Source organism: Varroa jacobsoni, unplaced genomic scaffold, assembly GCF_002532875.2.
Source record: "Varroa jacobsoni isolate VJ856 unplaced genomic scaffold, vjacob_1.0 contig00558, whole genome shotgun sequence".
In the NCBI taxonomy this organism is placed as follows: domain Eukaryota; kingdom Metazoa; phylum Arthropoda; class Arachnida; order Mesostigmata; family Varroidae; genus Varroa; species Varroa jacobsoni.
The window spans coordinates 69466-92909 of NW_019214487.1; the positions used below are offsets into that span (position 1 = coordinate 69466).

Here is a 23444-nt window from a genome sequence, read left to right on the forward strand (position 1 = left end):
GACAAATAACTCCGTCATCAGAAAAGCCATTGATCAAAAATTGGAAGGTACCGATACGATATCGAGTATGGTGGCTTATATCGAACCAACTTCTACTTTTAGTTTGTCCCATTCGATTATACATGATGCCTAGTTTAGAAAACTTCCTCGTTTTAGAGCTTTAGGAGGCCTACTGTATTACGAAAAAGTTATTAATATTGTGATAGGTAAAACAATGCACTAGTTGTGTGCATGTTGGTTACTTTCAGTGTAGCATTCGAGCACCTTGCTAAATAACATCACTTGCATCGTCGACTAAAATAATACGCTCAATTCATATGAATGTATTTATATGTATTCACACAATTCATACGCAGACATTTGCTCATTAAATACAGAACAGCCTTAGGATAAATCAGCAAGCGCCGCTGGCTCTGCACTCGTTACACTCACGACTGGTTCTACCCATACATATTGCTGAGAGAGTGGTTCTAAGAACCATTTCGCAAACTGCGTATCTTGGACATAGCACAGCGGGGCAATATTTTCAAGTAATAAATCGGCTAGTGCTCTCTCTCAGCGCCGGCGTTTTTGTGTACCAGTTTAATAAAAGCGTCTTTGATTCTGTTTTCTCTCTCCAAACGAGTCGTTGTATGAAGTAATGAATTTCTGATCGTCGTTTCCGGTGGCCGTGATCTCACAAGATTATTACCAGATAAAGTAATAACGACCCTTACCTGATCGCCACCTTGTAGACGGCAACGATGGCCACATTGTCTCGGTGGGAGGTCGCCGCTGAATGCAGTTCATTATAAAATCCCTTATTCAGCTACTGAGACAAGATTTTTATGCTCAGGACATTAATATAAATTCTATTAGTGTCCTAATAATTGCTCTGTTCTTACACAAAGAACTGGTAAAATTCCAGTCTGTAAATTTCTATAACTTTCTAAAAAGGTTTATTATTTATGGGTGACTAGCTTAATACGCTTGGTACGTGTTCTTCCTATCATTATAACAGCGACAGTATAAGCTCAATTTTGTGAAATAAAAAAATCTACTTTACACAGTGCGGACGTGAATTATATTCGGGTAGATTACTCTGTAATAGACTGCTCTACTGCAAAATAATTTGACGCTATACAAGACTTTTTCTTATCCTTTGAATATCTCGACGTATTTATGTACACGCCTATAGCAGAATTTTTAGTTTAATAAAATGAGTCTGTGCACTTGAACCCGTGGCTCTCCGGTTGTGACACCGAGGTACCGTTTCCAAACTAACTAAACTACTAGTTTCTAATTTTTATTTTTGCCTGTTTATTATACAAAAAATATTTCATACGTGACACAGTTGGAATTAGATATTAGTAATTGAAAAGATCCTAAATTTAATTACGGCCTAACAGAGTATAGAGGCGCCGAGGTCGATTCCTAGCTAGGTGCTTAATTCCGATAAAATGATATCATTTCAGCACTGTTGCATTTAACCAGCGTATATATTACTACCCATTATATGCTCTTAATGGTGTTTATTCTTGTACGGGTAAAAGGTTTTAGTCCCAAGCAAAAAGAAAGTGTGCAATAAGTTTACATTTATTATATTTTTTGTTTGAATTTCCGAATTGGGAAGCATCTGCAAATCATCGCCAATCGCCTAGTGAATATTTAAACTTCCTATGATAAGACAACGATGCAAGTTCGAGTTGTGGCCACTGAAGCATTTTTCGTTAAATTTCGGTTACAAAATTGAAATTAAAAAAAAATCATTATTCGTTTAGTTGGCTACAGCCTTTGGGGTAAACACGTATGAATATTGAAAACAGATTTCGTGTAGCCATTTGTGTTAATGACGTAAAAATAAAAGATTTCCGTGCGCTTCGAAATTCTGTAAATTACCTTTTCTAATGGGCACGCATTGCTCTAACCTACGCCGATAATAAGGAAATTTAAAATGTTTTTGTTATATTAATAGTTGATTCTGTAATAGTTACTTGTTTTCAAAAACGATTAGTTAGGATAAGTGTACATCACAGCTCGATCCTACTTAATTATTATTATAAAATTCGCAAAGCCAGCATAATACAAGGCAGTAGGCGAAACTACTACTACTACTACTACCAAAAAAACCGAAAAACAAATTTATTGTGTCTGCTGATTTCTACTACTGGACAAAGTCCTTGCGCTGCCACTACCAAATCAAGATGTAAACTTCAAAATCTTTTTTCATCTTAATTTGTTAATCTGCTAGTAAATAGCTGACCGTATTGGTCTTGAGAACTTCCGCTGACTTCTTTAGATCTATGCAGTGCCTTGTATCCACGTGTCTAAGAAAGAAACAAAATATAGATAGCGTTTACAGATGATGCCATCAGCACGCTTTGTTATTTAAGACCGTATAATATCCCGTAACATATTAATCTGTTGGTCTGGCACATGTTCCAGAAAATATTTACTACGACTATTGTAGATTGCTTTTTTATCAGTGTCGACGATGCAGTATAGTTAAATAGCTCTGATACATTATAGTGATGCAATAATAATAGAAATTCAGAAATTTATAATGAATGGCTAATATAAGATGGACAACCTTAATGACATATACCAATAGCAGCCTTCAAGTCTACGATAAACGATTCATTTAAATGCTGAGTGCTTCCAAAACTCGCTTTCCAATCCTTGGCGACGAACTACGTATCAATTGGTTAGCTGTGTACTAATATGAAATTATAATACGATTCTCTCATAGATTTCTATTGAGCAAGGACTGAGTAAACGTTACCGCCAATCCACTGTAAGATGTTTGTGTAGAGGCGTGCAATAAGGTCGGTTTTTTTAATGACTTTTGAGGTATCAAGCTTCTTTTCAACCTAGTTGGACAGAGAAAGCGTAATAACGGCGAGTGGAGGCGAGGGCGAAAGGATCTGATTGACCTAGTCCAAATACTTGAACAGTCTGATTATACTCGGACGCGCGTCCGTAATAAATATGACGATCTATTTGGGATTGTCGAATTGTTTTCGTGCTGGATAATGCCATACTCGTCTTTACATTTCGGCAGGAATCAATTAACTGCTGAAGCATGAGGTTCGTTACAACAAGGAACTTGAGGCCTTTTTGCAATAACGATTTTCATTTATCGCTATTATCATTATCTGAGCTTATTATCGTAGCTGAATATTTAGAAACAATGTTATTTCAAGTTACTTCAGAGCCAAAATGGCCTTCTTGGGGCCACGAAAAAGTCAAACGAACAATGTACTGGTACAGTTACGTTAATAAATGAAAACAATAGTGTTACTAGCAGACCTACATAAGATCTACGAAAATTGAAAGTCTAATGAAATTCAATTACATAAACACTTTAACCTTTACGCAAGCGCGGTAATGTTGCTAACGGTAAAAGCACAAATCACGTTTTGAGCTTGAGTTTTTAAAAAGAGTATAATCATTTTTGAAAAACTGATGAGAACTTGAAAGTAAGGATAAAATTCGTAGGATGAAATAATTCTAATAATCTGAAATATACTGTATATTGGATGTTCCATCTTTGAATTAATCGTTGAGTACTGCTAGATAATTAGGCTAGGTAGAGTCAGCTAATCAACAGTGTATTAAAGGTGTTTTTTTAATACTAATATATCAGGCAGAAACTATAAAATACGAATTATCTATGGAAAATGTTATGAGTGATTTACTAGAAATTAGTGTTTGATGTATTGCATAAAGCCTATTAGCCTGACGGCTGTTAGCAACTCAACTAGCAAACTTTTTATTTCGAATAATTATACAGTTAAGTACCGCTACAACGGATATGAGTATATCATGGGGTATAATAGTGTTATTTATAAATTTACAATCGTTATACAAAAAGGTAACAATCTTTTTGTATCACGATTGTAACGAAAGCCTTTTAAGTTGCAAGGCTTTGCATGCATGTGGTCAAGACACTATGTGGCGCGAAAACTACAATACTAACAGGGTTTCTGAATAACGTATGGAGAAAACCGTAACATTTCCACGATGATGTAACCGAAACTTTCCTTATAAATCAAGATAATCCTGCGTGTAGTACCGCTGTGCGTTCTGATACAATGATTTTTTGGTGGAATATGAAAAATAGATATTTACTATATTTCAACAGATATTTTGCATTCTTTAAATTGCACAAGGCTTAAACGAGGCAGTTAATATTCAAACCCAATTACTGGGTTTGTTATACAATGCATGAATCCGGCACAATGTTAGCTATTAGAATTGTTTGGAAATACATAATAAATTCCATCGACCGTGCAATTCTAAACCATTTCAGGGCAGCCGACTAGTTAGCATTAATACAAATAGCAGTCAAGTTAGTCGTTCATTCGTCGTAAAAATTATCTCACCGCTATTGAATTTTTTCATAGACAGTCTACATTTAATTTTCAATATACTTTTCAAAGGCAAAAAATGTTGGTAGGTTTACTGTTGATATACTGAAAAGTCTGAACCCCGATATGTAGTTTATCTAATAAAAGAATGTCCAGTTTCTCGTAAAAGCAGTTTATATTTCTGCAAAAGGAAAGCCAGGAACATTCTACAAATGAGCACCTTCTATTTGAAGTTAATTAAAATTAGCTAAAGCAAAACAATAGTACATCGTTACGAATTAGTTTGCAATCGAGCTTTTGCACCAAGCTTAGTCTAGTCAATACGATAAGCACTTGAGAGACCTAAACATGCCACTGCTACTGGTCACCCATGAACCGTACACGTGCTCCTCAATTACAAAAAAATCTGCTACCTTTCGAACTATCAAGATCAATACCCGACAAGTTTGCTTAGTGATAAATTAATAAATAGAGTGACTTTAATAGATAGGGCAGAAGTGTAAGAATAACGATAAACGTTAAAATTCGAAAGAACGGTTTAAGAAACTGGCAACTGGGGTGTATAATGCATGTGCATACCCGGCTCTGTTCGGTAAGGTTCTGGACACGGCTTTCATATCTAATTCTGATAAGGTTAAGAAAACGTTCAAAATAAAACACTCGAATCTAAATTAGCGCATAAATAGCGGCGATAAAAGTGTAGCTTCTCCTATACCAGTTCATTAAGCTCTAAATGAACTCGAGAAATTCTGATTAACTTGGCGGTAGAAAAAGGAAAAGAACTAAGATTAAAAGTAATACGCGGACGATTTGATCATCACTCACTACAGAAATGCTGCAACCATTGTTCAGAAATCACATTATCGATAATACGTTCGCTATAAGAACGGTCTAGTGTATGCTCTCCATATTTGATGACGATAGAACTTATACAGGGTATGATTAGGTATATCATCAAAAATGCAACAATATCTTCAAGACCTACCAGCACAAGCGATAGCTATACATCGGGGCATAGTAGAATGCAAAACGGTTTGTTTACACCCTTAATTGAAACCAAAAACAGATTTTTCGCTTGCTAAAATACTTGATGAAAATAAGCGCCAAACCAATTTCTTGAGATATGTGAAGTTAGGCTCCTTCGACAATAACCCAGTAAATGTATTAGTGATTTTCTTGTCAATTTAGAAAATTATGCGCGAAAATGAAAGTTTATACACATTAGACTAATGGTCTTACTGAAACATTTGTACAAGGCTTTCATTTGTACAAAAAGTCCTTTAACTAGTAACAAAATGGTCGAATTAACATTTTGGTAAATGCAAAATTAGAAGTTGGCCCAAAACAGATAAAAGCAACTTTTCACAAAATATCGATTATAACATGCAGTCAAAAGTAAAGTGCGCGACTGGGGAAACCAGTGCTAAAATCTGCGATAACAAAGTTCGGAATCATTCAATAAAAAAGGTTTAAAGATACTACCAGCATAACCGTAAACCACATACTCATATAAATGTCGTGTATACTCATTTCAAGAAAGAGGAGTGAGGCGAATTGGAAGTAGAAAGATTCTTAGGATTTAGACGCGTTCGGTGGTAATTCAAAAATTAATCTTGAGAGATAATCTTCATTTACCACTAGAAGTACCGCTAAAACCGTATTTATGAGCTAAATGCCAGTACCAACAGTTGTAGATACAGCTACTAGAATATTTTCGATGTCGATACCAACTTTTTTAAAAGTTCAGTACACTTGTCAAAAAATAACGTCACCTGGAAAATCACCACCATCCTTTAAGGAATTTCGTAAATTTTTTAATCGACACCAAAAGTATTCAGTCTGAAGGAAAGGTGACTTGCACATGCCTTATGAGAGAAGGCGGAGAAGGTGATGCAAGATTAGATAGAGCAGAATATATTACAGCCAGTCATATTTTGGATGGCTTAAATAAAAAAAAAGATTTAAATTTAACGTAAAGGGCGGAATCTTATTTCGCATACAGAATGAAAGTAAAAATATAACATAGGATTTTAACGTCAAGTGTTAGGAACTTATGCCATTTTGAAACTGATTGGAGCTGATGGCAATTTTTACCTTGACAAACAGCGCGGATTCCGTTCCGCTCGAATTTTATCAATAATTTCATGTATTATATGTTCTGCAACACTTTTTTTACCAGCTTCCCCTCCTCGATCAAGTTATCCCACCAAACCAGGGTCTCTTAGAGATATAGATCTCGCTGAATTCGAACTTACGCATTTCTAATGCAAATATTCACTTTTTCTTTTTCCATGTCATATTGACGTGAAAACACCACTTTTTACTAATAACAATTTGTACAGAGACCGGACATTATCCAGTGTTGAACGAGATGTCGAGACTCAATGAGTAGCCGTATTTCCTTGTGCGTTGTACCCAGGCTATAGTACACCTCAGAGCTTAATTTACCAGAAAATTTCATACATTCAAAGTGCCGTATCTGTAGTTTATCTTCCCAGTCCCAGGGTTTTCTTCGAACTTGGGTGGCCGGCCGAGGTGAGGCAACCTTCCAGACTCAAGATTTTACCTTTGAACTAAATACGCCCTATCTAGCAGTCCTCTTAGTTATAGGATCCTCACTGTACACGAGCAAAGATCATGAAAAGGTTCAACGGCTTTTCACTTTTGCAAAAGGCGGACTGGGATAGATATCGAAAACGTCTTTTTTTCTAACCTGGAGTTTTTAACTTAGGAACCTGAGCCGAATATAAAATAATGAAATAACAACAAACTTCCGAATGAGAGAGCGCAATTTTATATAGAAGTGGACAGACATTGGAAAAGAGAAGGAGAGGGAGAACGCTGAAGCTAAATAGCTATTACTTATGTATCAGTTAAAATATGCGCATATTGGCATAAATCCATCTATTAGTCGATCGGTGAAATAATGGAAAAATATAAGACAACAAAGCGCCTTTTCTATTAAAAGAAAAACAACAATCGTTTTTACCAAAGTACGTATCTAGTTGGTATTTTTTACTTGCCTTTTGTTTTCTTATATTGCAACAATTTTTCGTTTAAATCATGTACTTTCTGCTATTAAATATCAAAATGGGCGGACTTTTAGGCTGGGATCCAATGACGACTTACATCTTAGAAATTTTATAGCCACAGTTGAAAACGTTAGGATGCTGGCACGAACGTACCAGTGCTTGGTATAGTTAATGAAGTGCTGACAGGATCAGTTAGGATGCTTAAGCTAGTATATGAAGGCCTTTCCAACATTTTAGACGACGGTTATGTCTGCTATTTTCGCAAACAGTACTAATGTATTGCCTGGGAGACAAAGCTGTTCAGACCAGCAAAAACACGTGTTCAGCCGAGCAGTATATGCGATCATAGTTTACTAAGTAGCCACCTGCAGGTACTCCTGAATATAATGGAATTGGGAAAAGCTAGCGTTGAAAATATATAGGTTTCCAACTTGCATTCAAATGCAAGTGCTAAAACCAGTTTTTTTCTATTACGTTAATGATTGACAGCTAACCTTATGACCAAATGGGTAAATTGTTCGCCTGCGAAAACCGCTAAGTCTCCACAAACGTCTGTGTTCTAAAATTTTTTCGCTGAAATGATTATTAACGTTACGCCTGCCGAGCTCTATCGAAACTGACTGATCGTACGCGTGCTAGAAGTTATACCCAAAGATGGACATTTGCTTTTCGCTTTACGCGAGCACCCTTAATTTTCTTTTGCCCTATGGTTTGCCAATGGAATCCTGAAAGGCATAGACTAAGATGATTCGATTCGGTTGTAAACACCACGAGAGAGTGGAATGGGTTCAGAGCTCGCTTGTTTGAGCAATTCCCACAGAAAACACCAGCCCATAAAGAACGGCCCTACAAACACGTGTGAAATGATTACACGGCTTGCTCATGTCCACTCAGGAAAACGAATTTCAATTAGAGTGCATCAAGTCTTTATCTGAATCCGAAAAGACGTTAAGGAACGACGTCAGTATGACCCCCCATAGTGCAACATCGCTACCGAGCTTTAAGGCTTTTACGAAGCTTTCACGCGACTGTCGAGTGCGTTAATGACTGGCTAAAACCGAGCCACTGGCAGGGCCCAGTAGCGCTTATAACAGATAAAGTATCTGTGAACGCTGTCATACATCAAGCCATTTATTTCAACACTTACAGCAGTTAAATCCGATGCACTAACGTGGCATGGAACAAACTACCGTTTGCAAAGCCCGTAATGGTGCTCGCCACAGATTAAGAAGGTGTCCCAGTGCATAGGTTTCTGACATCTGCAAGCTAGAGGTAGGAAACGCGTATTCCTTCATTGGTCGTCTAAGAATAATACGAGACGATGGATGCAACATAATAGCGAAATATCGTGCTAATAGATGATGTTTGTAACAGTCTTAATAAGTCGTCTTATATATATAAAGTCCAGTTGTGGGTGATTCAAATGATACGTGGAAATATTGAATTTAAATGTTTTGTGTGAGTTCATTCTCACAAGATTTACTGCATTTGATACTGAAGTTAATAAGTGTCCCCTACTTTTATGTAAAACTAGGAATGTAGCAAAATCACTCCACAAAATTACCAACCGGATGGCCAAAAGTTTACAAGCTTTTAAAAAATAGCAGTTAAAGAGAGCAGTATCGTACGTGATTACTTATTCGATGCTTTTGGATCATCCGGTGCTCTCAAATACTCTCGACACTAACTTTGACTTTTTTCCATTCAAAGAAACTGTTAAATCTGCTTATCAAATATTGAAAAATGTCCTTTTACAGTTTATATCATTATTATTCTTATTAGAATGTGTTTGACTACAATATTTCAAAGAGTGCTGACTGCAGAACTTCGCTATAGCTGTTATTCGGTGAATATTTTCTTTAGTTTAGTCAAAGGTCAAGTTTCATGGCCATAAAGATGTTAAATAACAAGACATTTTTTGTTATGAACCTTTTTATGAATCTATAATATAAGCATATTGTTTTTGAAAAAATTGTTGGAACTTAGATTTAATCTAAATTTTTTTAGTTGAAATAAGCAATTTATATGGGCATTTTTGAAACCGCTTGAAATTGCAAGGACAGACAGTTCATGTCATAATGAAATTTCAATTGGTTTGTAGTATGAGAAAACATCTAGTTTTAGTTTTTCTAATAAGGTGAGTAATCATACAGAAATGATCATTAAAATCTTAGAATAGGTTTTACAAGCATAATTTTTACTGAAAATAAAAGAGGATTTTGATTAAGTTGAAATGGTCGTTGTGACAGCTGTGAAAATGATTGAATAAAGATGGGAGAAATATCGGATCTTTTGATATTTCCCTTCTCCTATAATCGCGCTAACTGCTATACCCTGGTGGAGGGATACGATTCTTAAATATGCATACACGTAAATGTATTACGAACGGAATTCTAAGCTGAATATCCTACTTTACCCGTATTTCAACAATGTGACGTTAGAAAACGTCACATTAGAAAGGACGATATATTAATGCGGACGAACATCCTTGTTGTTATTTCGAAAACTGACGTTTGTTTTCTGTCTTATGTAGGACCTGTCTCATTTAGCCGTATCTATACACTTTGGCAAGAATAAAAACACAAATAAGGAAACTGCCTGATTCTGCGGGCTATTTCACAAATACATAGTGTTGCATTACTTCCATGTGTACTGTCCAACAAATTGTTTTGGAAAATCTTCAGACACTACCGTCATCTTCTAAAATTCTGAAAGGCTCGGACAAGACGACCAACGACGAGATCATCTAAAGATACGATATAGAACTCACCGTGCTGCTGATAAAGTCACGGCCCTTTCTAGGGAAGTCGTTTAAAACTCGCCATATTGCGGGATCCTCGACGCTTTCAAGGGACATCTCCGTATTGGTAGGTGGGCAATCCGAGCTGAGAAGGTAAATAGTGCTGTACTTTTTGCTGAAAACATTAACAGTTAATAGTATCATAACAGTAATTAACTGGGGAAACAGTAACTGCAGAAAAGGACAGTTAGAATCGAGCATAAAAATAAGTACTTATAGGTGTTTTTGTCAAGACAGGCAAATATGAGTACAATTTAGTATAGCGTAGTAGATTTTCCCAGCTCTAAAACGAACGAGAACATTTGAATGACAGCCTAATTGAAAAGCGATGTGCCAACCTGAGTGATCACTAATATTCTTGCCATCTGCTAATACATATGTTAAGAAGTAGGGCACTATTGCCAACTAATAATATTTAAAAAAAGAGATTCGTATCGAGCGCATTTTGCATCCTTAATGTCAGTTTTTAATATGTAATTGAAAAAAACGTAGAAAACCTTATAATAAGCTAATTTAAACGAACATAAGTATAGTATAAATAAGTATGGTGTAGTTTTGTAGATTTCTAATAGCGCCTCATATGGGTATATCTGTTTCATATTGGCAGACATATACTGGCACAGCACCGAATAGATACGTTTCCCAAGAACCTCGAATTGTTACCAATGCCAAAAATGTCATTTGTGTTGAATTTATTTGCCTGTCTATTAATCTAGGGTGGAGATTTCTTTCCCAAAAAAAGAGTTAGTATCTATCTAGACACTATATTTTCAGCTTGCCATTATAACATAAACCCAATGTAGCATATTTTACAAACAAGCTGCTGTTGACCGGGCACTTCAATATAAAATCACAACTTTTAAGGTGAATTATTCGGAGAGAAAAGACAGAACCCCCGTTCGGGCTTTTGCATACTCCACTGTTCAAATCGCGTTTCACATGCTAACTTGAAAAATGCGGGACAACTTGGTGCGGAAGACTATTTTAAATATAATACAATAGTTTTTGTTTTGTGCAAGTACAACAAAGTGAAAAGTAATTGGAGTACTAGCTAAAAAATGCATCTGTCTACACACGTATCAATTGTTTCTTCATAATCCATTGGAACGTAAGGCCTAGTTTTCTTAACAATTTTTCCAGGCGAGCTGTCACCAGTACTTTATCATCATTATATTATTAATTCATTATCATCAGTATGATATTTTTTAATCCTCATTATTAAAAAAAAAAACAGCGTTTTTCCACCAGCTATCAGATATTCGTTCTGCAAGCTATCGGATAAAGTTAGCTTACTCAATACTAGTACTAAATATATTTTAAGCCGTTGGTAGTCGGGCAAATACATAGAGCAGGGTGATGCACACTGTTGTCTTAAAATGGTTATCTAAGCTGCTTATTTATTTCACACGGTTGGTGTAAATGCTCAATATGTATTGAAATACTTTAAATAAATAACATACAAGATGTGACTGCACCCATGTATTAACATCTCTAGCTGGCAAGGCATTAAGGTCACACCACACTAGCCAAGCTCGGATCTAGAACATCTAGTGAAATTTGCAAATACTAAAATACCCTATGGGTTTGCGGTACCTTTGCGTTTTCAAATGAGTTATCAAGTAAGATCACGTTTTCTCCAAGAACATTGCGGTATCATTTGTTATCATTCAAATCTAATCGACGTAAATGTATTGTTTTTTTATCATCAATTAAGGGTCCAATTGAACGTTCTTGGAAATGGTAGAAGAACAGCCACGGCAGGCAAAAACGTGTATATTTTTATCTGAAAATTTAAAAAAAAAAAACAGGTTGCATATTCGACCTTTACATGACACGTTTCTAACATCAATACACTGCCTACCCAATAATTTAATGCGTACTTTTCACTCATATCACGTATCACCAAAACAGCTCACCTGATTAAAAAAAATTGAAGAATTTGTACTTTCAAGTAACTAAAATGGTGCTCTCATTTCATTGTCACAAAAAATATGGCAAGCTACGCCGATGGCCGACAAACTGAAAACCATATGAGAAAAGCACTTCACTTGTCTGATGCATTAGTCGATTGTTAGTGTGTAATAGGTAAGTTTCATTTTCAACCACAGATAGTAGAAGAAAGCAGTTCGATCTGATGGGCATATCGCATTGCCTATCGTCGTTAGAAATTCCTGAGCAGAGATGATCAGCGCCGGCTGCTGTAGTATTTACTCCAGTTGACGTCGAAACTGTTTAAAGAAGCGGCGATGTCGTCGGAAGCCCTCGCAACCTCATTGGTCAGCACTTCCTCTAAAAGGCGATGCAGCTACGATCTCAACGCACAACTGCTACGAGTACTATTACAAATATGCAAATTGTTCCTATTGTGACGAGTTGCATCCCCACGCATAGGATATATGTACTTTGTAAACGAACTTTGATACAGCACTAGCCAACTTTGGTTAGTTTAGTTTCTGTCTATCTGTAGTATGCGCTAAGCGTATCTTGTAATTAAAATAGGCTTAGCTGGACATAGAAATTGATGATGTACGGTTATACAAGTCGTGTGAGCACAATAACAAGCTAAATTTGACAGTTAGGAAACAAAGCGACAAAGAAATGTTCTGGCTTCTCTGTTGGCTAATTGAAGGTAAGATGTAGTGTAAGTCCTTGCCTTTTGTTTTATTGAACAAATGCACTGAGCATTTGCTTGCTCTTAGAAGCTTTTGTCAACTACGTTTCCTCTTCAGGAACATAGCTGTTTGCGTGAGCCAACTTTAAATCACTTTGGTTTCTGCTCCAGTAATCAAAGAGTCATTATAGTTTCTAATATAGAAAGCCGCATGACTAGCCAGGCTCTATCACAAAAGATGAAGACTTGAACAAATAAAATAACAAGTGAAATTCATTAGGAATGCACAAGAGTAAGTCATCCATATCGGCGATTTGTTTCGTTTGGTAATCATTGAAATCATATTTTACTAGTGAAAAGAGCTTTCAGCGAAAACCAAGTAATGAACGGTTGCAGTAATAAGTACGCTTGTTGTCAAGTGGGAGACAAAAAAGTGTAGCTTTTTCCAACTTCTAAGGGTAACAACATCACACAAATACGGTAACTATTTATTCATCTAGAACGTATTCTAGAGTAGAAGAGGTTGTTACGTAAAAAAACCTATGCATATTTCACAAGGAAAGCGTTTTACAAACATGCTTTTAAAGTTTACTATACCAAATAGTTTTGATGGTCAACACGAGCGAAGAAAGCATTTGATAAATTAAACTATAAGAACTTTAACTTAGAGAAGAGCCACCTGCGGTCTTGCCCATTAGGGCCAAGTAAATGTGGTCGCCATACCCTTTTAAGTCAGACTCTAAAATGTCGATCGACTATGGCGACGTACCGATCAAGATTCCAGGCAATTTTATCATTTTTTTACAAAGGTCTTTCTCTAGGCTACATAGCGGCAAAGTGCAGGCTCTTGCCAATCCATGCACTTGAGTTGGGAACAAAAAAATTGAACATAATTGGTTAGTGTGTAAGTTCAAAACATGTTTTTCTTTACCAAAAGTAACGTATCACCCGAGTTATAAAATGAATACCAACAGTATTTTTTTTTTTATTACTTTACATTTTATAATTAATCGTAGCTATCCAAGTATGTTTACTCTGAAATTTCGTCATTATTTAACTTGGTAGTTAAATTCTATTCATGTATAGTTAAGAAGCAATAGTGATACGGAACTTTTAGTTTCTTTCTTTCTTTCTTTCTTTCTTTGTACATTCTTGTACACTCGTTGTAAAAAAATATTTCAGTTTTTATTGTGCCGTAATATTATTTACCTAAAATTTAAAATGAGTTATAACATACTTAATATATCAAAAGGCTATCAAATATCAGTAAAACTTAGAAAAACTATCTAAAATGTTCAGTGATGTTTATATACAAAAAATGTTTATATACAGAAAGATAACCAAAAAGTGGAACATTTAAAATTACGATTGTTATTATTGTGTGTTCACAAATAAATGAAAAACATTTCGGCCATTGTTAACCATTGTTAGAAAAATATTATTTTTGTCTGGAATTGATAGATCTATTAATTGAGGTAAATTTAGACTCTTCTAACGTATCCAAGTTATTAAGATTTCCAAAAACGAAGTACTGAGAAAAAAATTTGTCTTTATATATATATATATATATTCATCGACGAGTCAGGTGGTAGTATATGTGCTGAGCGTCTCAAAACGACCCTTAGCAGAATTTGTCGTTTTTGCTTATAGTCTTAACTCGACAGAAAAATTTAAAATAATTGAAGAAAAAATAATTTTTTTAGTTTTATAATTTTTATAGGATAAATATGGAAAAAATAGAAACTGAAAATAAAATTACCTCCTTGCATAGGTTTCCCAGAGCCCTTGTTAGTCTTTTTTTTAAAACTTCCGAATCTAAATGTTGGTTCACGGACCTTGCCCAAAAGAGATGAAACTAAATTTTCAAAAAATCTATCTTTCTGCCATAAAATCTGCAAGTGGTTAACTCCACTTACCAACTGAGATATCATAAAAAATATATGACTGTTTTTCATATTGCTTGTTTGATTGGTTTCTTGAACGGTCTAATGTACGCAGAATCTCCAATATGGCGGTTGCACCTTAAATCATGGAACAACCGGAACGGGTCACTTTGTGAGCAATTTTACAGTAATGCCTCAATAGCCACCTGCTTCAGAGTCACGAGATCGTTAGGACACCTCCATCCGGAATATTTTTGTCAGATTTATTGTCGAATCATCGAAAAAAGATATCGGAATAATTAAGTTAATACAATCGAATCCCTAAAACATGGTAGTGCGACAACGCAGCAAAATACCGTAATGATTCGAGTAATGTATTGATTTAGCTAAAACATGGATTCAGAACACGAATTCAGTCCGAACAGGCTCAAATCGCTTTTGCCTAGATTAGAAAGAGTAACAAGATAGTGGTAAGTAGCATCCAGTGTATATCTTTAGTACGCATTATGTAGACGAAGATCAAATGGTTCCTGTTCCTTCACACCGAACGAATTCTTACCGAGATTGTAAGCCTTGTTTTGCCCGGTTGCTTGAAATCGACGATCAACATCGTTACCAGTCTTACGCGAATTTCGGTAAACACGAGGGAGATCTCCGTAAAACGTAAAAAGCCATTGCCAATGATCCTAGAATGTCAAAACATAAGTTAGCGGTCGCTTTGGATCGGAATTATTTTGTTTTATTGTATCATGCAAATGAATTCGGGCGATTGCTTTTTCTTTCATTCTACGTACGCCTGATTTTTTGTGTAACGTGTTTGAATGTTACTTCAATCAGCTTAAGCATATAAATATTGATTTACTCACGGATTCTATTAAGAAATTATAAGTCAATTTAAAAAATAAATCTTCAAAAATAATTGGTCACCGATTTAAGCTCCGAATTGAAATCCTGACCGAAGCGAACGGCAGTTCCATCGAACAAATACGCCTATTGAAACTTATTCTCATGTGCCAAAAATCATCCAAATATCTGCTTCCATCCAAGCTTCTCATCGATCTAAGATGGCCAACTCTAAGATTCCATCCTTAAACAAAGAAAGCCCTTTCGAGCAGTCCTCTCAGTTGCAAAGGCCTCGCTGCGCATGGTATGACCCAAGTTTTTTCGTCCGGTTTTGATCTCAGCGAAAGGCAAAACAGAGTAAGTGTCGAAAATGCACTTTCAACCTGGAACCTTAGCTTTGAGTGCCCGAACGCAACATAAATACCGTTCACTGCATGATGAAACTACTATTGATATATAGAAAACGGAAGGCACTTTCCATGACTTTTCATCTTGGTATGTATTATGCTTACTTTGTTAGATACTGATTTTGTGATTTAACGACGCTTCGCGGACGACACGCTAAATGGTACTGGTCAGTGTTGGGATTAATCGAAACGAAAACGAAGAATCTATGCCGTGTTACATATAATTCGACCTTGTTGCTTTGTTGATCGTATCGGTTCGCCCTATTTAGATCTTACAAGCTTGAAATCACAAGTATTTTTCGAATTTTCTAATAGTTGTCATATTGCAACTAGATTCTAGGTCTATGGTTTCCATATTGGCCGTATTTTGCACAGCCGAAGGTTATCGCGTTGTTTTTGTGGGTAACGTGGGTTATCGTATTCTCTATATGCTGCTTTCTCCATTACGGGAATAAATTTCAAAATGAAACACTCACTGATGGTGTAAGCATTATTCAGTTCTTAACACACCATGAAAAAGACTGCACGATAGAAGGTGTAAAAAGCACAAACATACCATCTTGACGACTCTAGATCGAAAAGTTAAGGAAAGTTATTGAAGCAAAACCTTTGTAATTCTGTTATTTTGATGATCCATTAAAGGGCCGAAATGTTCAACTCTAACGACCTGTTAAAGCTGCCTAATTTCTTTTGGCGAAAAGTCAGCGTTAAGAGGCACAAGGCTTGACCTGGCCAAGGATGCTTGATAGCTCCCCTGGATCCCGAAAAGGATATGAGCCAAAAAGCTGTCATTCGTTGCCTAAGTAATCGCTTTTTGTCCTTGATATTTTACATTTGATTATATATTTTCAAACAATAACAGTGAGTAACATACGTACATGTACAGAGTACAATTGGAATCTGAACGATTGCCCCTTGCGACACATACGCTAGAATATTTCTTAGAACCACTAGGTCCCGAACATTTATCATTACCGTTCTTCTTAACACCTCAAAATAGTTTACGGACTATCTCAGAAAGGAAATATCAATACTGGCAAACAGAGTTGTTTGCATCTTCGTTCGTGAGATGGCGAATAGACTTAGAACTATTATACTTTCTATGATTAAGGGAAAATGCAAACGAACTCCATTCAGTATTTTATTTCGACACATACATACATACATACATACATACAAAGATTCTCCTATGAAAATACCCTTCACAATGATTAAATGCGGTTGTCCAAAATATCTTACAGTCTACGCAAAAACAATGTTTTAACAATGATAGCCAAGTTGCGGCTATTGAACATCCATAATATATGCAAACCTAGCTTAAAAGTCCTGAATATTATTAGAATGCACATTTGTTTAATGTCCTGGCTACTTGCTTGCTCTGCACTTCGTAGTCGACTTGGATTCGCGTCGAAGGTTTGATCTGACGTGACGAAAAATAGGAACCTATCATACAAAGTATTCGTTATATATGTGTTTACCTATTATGGGTCACCGTCTTACATTGCATTTTTCCAAAACATTCCGTTTACGTGTTTTTGAGTAGCCACATATATATACTTGAGCATTGGTTGTTCTCATTAAATGAACAGAGTAAATTTGTTACTTCTTCTCTCTATTATGGGCTAATCGTAGTGGCCGTTTTTTTCAAAGCGCATGAATTTAAACATTAACATTGGACTAATTTATAGTATAAAAAGTTACAATAAATAGATGTTTCACTCGTTGGGTATCTGAAGCCATTTGTTCACATTGTAGAATGTTCATATTGTAGCTGTTGTTCTGCCGAAGTTTTCTGCCGGTTCTACACCTAACAGTCATACGCAGTTTGGAAGATTTTATTTTCTATTCACATTTAGTAAGTCCGAAACGTTTGCGTACAGATATATGGAGCACTTTGTATTTCATTTATAACCGTTCGCTTCTAGTTAGAACCTTGAACTTCCCTTGTCCGCATTTGGATTGGAACGGGGCCATCAGGCACAATTATATAACTCCATTTTAGGGGGATTCGATGGAGTGGACTTGAAATCTGAGATCTGCTAATAACAGCTGCGATAGCTGAACATATTTCCAGTTCCGCGAAATGACGACCTACGCACATGCGAGCGCCGAATCCAAATGGTAATACTGCGAAGGGATATCGCGGACGGCCCTGCAACCACCGCTCAGGCAAGTATTCCAACGCACGCGGAAATACCTTCTGAAATTCAGTTGAAAATAGATTGTAAACGTGGCTGATGGATGTTTAGGTCTCACTCCAAGACGTAGGAAAAATATTATGGAAAATAAGTAGGATCACATTTAAGTAGAAGTTCATATTTTTAGAAATGCTAACTTGCATATTAGGAAACGCTATATGTATATCTTTTCTTTGCCTTTTTTCTACGGCAAACCGATTTGAATTGTTTTAGTTGAGTAAACGTTATAGGCCCGCATTCCGCTCATGCGCATTCTCGAAGCGAACCTTTGGTATGAAATATAGTTTATAGGAAATATTGTTCTGAATACTGGATCCGAATAAAGAGACGTAATTAGCAATAAACGTTTTGAGCTATGCATAAAGAACATATTATTACATATACACTACATACATTCACCATTCTACTCATTAACAGAGCTCAGTTGAACTGCCTGCATACCTGTATAAAGGATCGCGTACACATATATGTATGTAGATACAGATATCGCGAAGCGTTTAATCTGCCATTTCTTAACTACTCATGGGCCTGTATAATATATGGGTTAATATTTTGAGGCACGACAGTGGACGCTTATAGTTGGTCTTATGCTTGCTCGGCCTGGTTTATGAACTTTTACTAGACCTGGCCCAACATCGACTTGACACTCGTGTGGGCAGCACGAGAACGTGAGATCAATGTAAGGCTAGTCTGTTTAAGCGGTCTTCATAGAACGAAGTTACCCAAGAGGCAGAATTTTAAGGGGCAATAACCGTGCATCTAGAAAAGAGTTTTGCAAAACTGAAGTTAAGAGCAGTATGACCATCTTAATGCCAAATAGTGAGAGATATATGTTTACCGTGGTGTATCGAAGCATTTTCGAGCCAGGTGTCGTAGCAGTAAAGCTGCCATTTACGACAGATCAACGCGGCATAGAAAAAAGGATACATTCATTTGAAGCAAAATTGCCCATAGTCGAAAAGCCTTGACCAGCAGTCAATTTTATCAACGGACGTTACCCCAGAAGCTGAGCAAACAACTACTGTTTCAGGGTTGGTACGAGAATGCTGTGACTAATCGAACAGCCTCGCTACAGTAGACCCTGGGTGACTGTTGATCGGTTATCATCGCCTGTCTGAAAAATTGGCAATCTCAAACAAAAACTGGCTGGGGACGCATAGGCGGTGAACGTAGGAAAGCTGGGCCACCGTATTAAAAAAATTCTATCAAATATCAGCTCTATAGCTGAGTAGGACCATCAGAGCACACGCCGATTACAGGACAACAAAATATTAATTTTTTACCTTAGGGCAAAATAATTCTTTATCATCAACAGTTTGCTTGAAGCAGTCTGAAATCGAGACGTTGATGTTGGCTTCGATAGCTTCTATATGCTACTTAGTTAAGGCTTCCATTTATTTCGGTCAAAGCCAGTAGTTTCTCTACATGCTGAAGCGTGTCCTTACGGGACTGATGGGGCAGGTGAAAGACACTTTATGAAATTTCCTATCGCAGCATTCCCTTTAAAACGGCACCAGATGATAAAATTTCAGCTGAGGTGATCCAGGGAAGAAGGTTTCACACTAAGTGATCCATGTTTTATATTTATGTAGCAATCGGAATGTCAGTTTGATAAGCATCAGGGCTTCTAGAAGTCAAATTTTCCATCACCCAGTTTCGTATTCGTGATAGTTTACACCTACCTGAATAATTCTGCACGGCCGTCAAGCATGATCTTGAAAGATACAAAGTTTGAAAACAATCTTTATAAAGTCCTGTGCATTGACAAGATATGGACCAACTACGCCAACAAATTAAAACCACGCACTCCGAACAATAACTATAGACCTCCTGATTCCACCAGTGGATATTTAAATTGCTATTTATCGATAAACGTACTGTTCTATCGACTGCTGGAACTGTAGTAGAAACGAGCCTCGTTTCTATAACTGCAGCCACCCTGAACTAGCAACAACTAGAGGATTTAACGATTATTTTGTTATTAATAGGATAACTGTTTGTGTTTATCTTCTTCAACATAAGTTTTATCTCGGGATGCTATAAAAATGATCTTCTTATACCTTTAGGTGTTTATTACGATAGCAATAACACTTTCGTTTACATAGCTAAGGCTGACCTATATGGCGTCTCTAATGTATTAAAGGAAGATCTGTACTCTACGACTGGCTCAGATCCGCCTCTGTCCACGTGATAGTTTAGCAGGTAACGTATTTGCCTGCTAATATTTGGGACATGTTATGGCCTAAGTTCTAACATGGTCATAAGTGCACTTTGTTTCATGCTGGAAATCTACCATCTGATGAAATGATTGACGGTGATACCAAGCGTAAGACTAGAGTACCTAGAGCACAAAAACTAGAGTAAAATAGAGATCTACCCCTCTATTGATCTAATCTCCAAATTTATTTGCATTTGTTACCGCTACTTAGATTTAACTATACTGAAATACACTACACTGTAATGAATCAACTGATTAATAAAACAAGATTGTGCTTTTGTTTTTATTATGTCTTTTTTTAATTTAATTACTAAAACAAAGCTGGCATAAACTGGCTGTGCAACTTTGTTGGAATTAAGTTTTTGCACCTAGAGCGTAGATTACCTAACATGGTGTAATGTATATATATTCCATCCAGTTGAATCAAGAGTCGTATCACGCTTTTCAGACTGCGTGCGGTGCGTGGACCTTACCGACGGAGTGCTGTTAATGGGTGGGCAATTTTCACCCTATAAGACCCTCGACAACACTGGGGAGGATGAGTGCTTTTCGAGCTTAATGGCGGTCTCACATTTGGACTTCATGTCGGGTTGTTCGTAGAAACGTGTCTGAATGCACTATACAGTCTGTAATCGGATTTCCCGAATTTCCTACATAGAGACGAACTGTATATGGACTGCTTGACCTTTTAGACCAGCTACTCAAAACTTGTTTGTCTATGTTATTATCCAAAAAGGCTTCTATTTGTTGAAATTTCTCAAAGCGTTGGCACCTATCTTCAATAGACAATACTTGTGATTGACCAGCAGGGCGTTTACTAAAACTATCACATATTAACACCAAGGCATGACAAATAGGTCTGCTTGGGGAAGATGAATCTGACTGCGAGGTGACTGCTCCCACCAGTTATACACACTTACACTACGAAGCTCATATGTATTCGCCGACTTAAGCATGAAGAACCTGTTGCAGAAATTATACGATACTGTCTCTCAACGGATGAAAGAGAAATCCGAATAATCCCTTTTGAGCTCTTTTTCAAAAAATTGCCGCATAGCAAAACGCTGCTTCCTTCGGTCACAAGATCACTTCAACAATAAATGCAGCAAGACTTTCTCGAATGTTCGACAGCATAAAGACCTACAATATTCCCGCGACGTGGCCTGATGAATAGGACCGATATACCTGACGTTGGACAAAACAGCTGAACTGAATGGGAACATGTATGTTCTCCTAAAGTAGCTACGGATGGTAACTAACACTGTACTAGATGTATATTTAGGCATATCTAATTTTTCGGAAGAGCAGAAAAAAGCTCAAGGACCTAAACAGCACAAGCTGCTGGGACAAACCGCTACTACCGCTCAAGAAAGATGTTGTCAACAAATCGACTACAGCAGCTACAACAGGTACTCGGAGAATCGCGGACAAGAAGTTAGTTACAGCGTACAGCTTCGATATTACAGATATTCTCGTGAAGTGAATCAATCAAACAGGCAATGAGCATAATTTAATCTCGTAGCTTTATATAGTGCATCTTCAGAAGCCACGCCTATTTCGGGAACGGATTGTATACTATTCAGACAGAGTGAGACGGACTACTTTTATACTGTTAGGAAACTACGTCCGTACCTACCGAGACGTGTAGAAGTATTTGTGCAAAATTCACTTGGAAAGTAGAACACAACATTGGTGGGAAACACTAGGATTGGTCTTAAAACATAAAAAGCTGACATTCACATGTATTGGCAATTTTTACATGGTCATAATGCCAATCATTATTTTTATATGAACAACGATTAATTAATAATGAGCACGCAATTTGTATTCTATAGTTTATTAGCAATATGTAAGCATGCCTTAAAAAATCATTTGCGAAAACGAAAGCATTGAGCACACTCAGCGCACGGCGATCTGCATCAGTTCGAAAACGCGTAGTATAATAGAGCGCCTAAAAATAAACCCACACTATGTGCTTGGCAGGACGCACTAGCAGTCCGCAATGGAGTAAGTGAGTAGCCCTGAGGACTAGTATTTATCACAGTGACTTTTCGATGCAAAATATCCTTGATTTTTCTGTTTGCAAGGCACCATTTAAAGTATTATATCACCTGGCCACGCCAATAGATCTTGTCTATGGTGAATCCAGAAAGACAACTTCCTTCATTTCGAATTATACAGCCATAGCTATATTTAACTCTAATGCGCAACCTTTGACGAGGCTTCTGCCACTTATCGATTTCAAAACATTGTTCAAAGAGATTAAAACGTTCAGCGCTATTACTTCAGATTGCCGTCTCTGCAGCACTCTGAAGATTCCATCCCTTGCTCGGATGATCCGACATTTAATCAACAACATGCCGTTGACACCTAACTGTTGAATTTATTCCTTTAACCTTAGAACGTTAAAAAAGCTTCCGTTATTTATACAAATGACATTGTGTGTATCGTTGGCTGGACTCGAAATTCAATTTCTTTTAACTAGAGGCTTAGTTGTTCAAGTCGCCAGATCTCATGTAGATAGAGACGTTTACATGCTCTTTATTTGAGGTGCGCGCTAGTAGCTTTTGGGTTAACAAACGCTATTGATGGGGTTTGCATCAACAAAGGAATTATCGATTTCAATCGAATAATGGTATCTTTTTAAAATTTTGGTTTTCACGTTTGCAAGGCGCCGCCGTGTATGATTTAGCTGTCCACTTAGTTATAACTAAGCGTTCATTTAGAATCATCATTATTCGATTCATCCGTAAGGTCTACATTAGAGCTTGATCTACTTGATAAAGCATATCGGTCCGCAAGTGCAGAATTATGCTTTCGCTTTTTTTTAAATTTATGATACGAGTTCCACAAGAAAAACGCCTTTTGGCACCCTTATATAACCATAATATTCAATACAACATGACTGCTTTTTAGGGCTTAAATAATTAAGAAAATAAATGTTTATGTCAAGGGTTTGTTTATGTTAAAATAAAAAATACATCTGTAAATTAGCCTCAGCATAAATACGTGGAAATTCATTTTGAAGTCACACATTAACAAGAAAACTGCGATAACCAGTAATAGTCTGCTGTGGCAATAAACGTGAACAGCTAAAAGAAAA

The 23444-nt window shown here is 36.7% G+C and overlaps 1 protein-coding gene across 1 annotated transcript in view; it reads right to left on the reverse strand.

The window, feature by feature from the left end:
- The window catches only part of LOC111271360 (GRAM domain-containing protein 4), an 81070-nt gene that overhangs the window by 50394 nt on the left and 7232 nt on the right, over nucleotides 1-23444 (reverse strand). The window contains exon 2 of the mRNA XM_086972890.1: nucleotides 10152-10296. Coding sequence (XP_086829016.1) covers nucleotides 10152-10238 — 87 coding nt within the window. The 5' untranslated portion in view covers nucleotides 10239-10296. The remainder of the gene's footprint in view (nucleotides 1-10151; nucleotides 10297-23444) is intronic.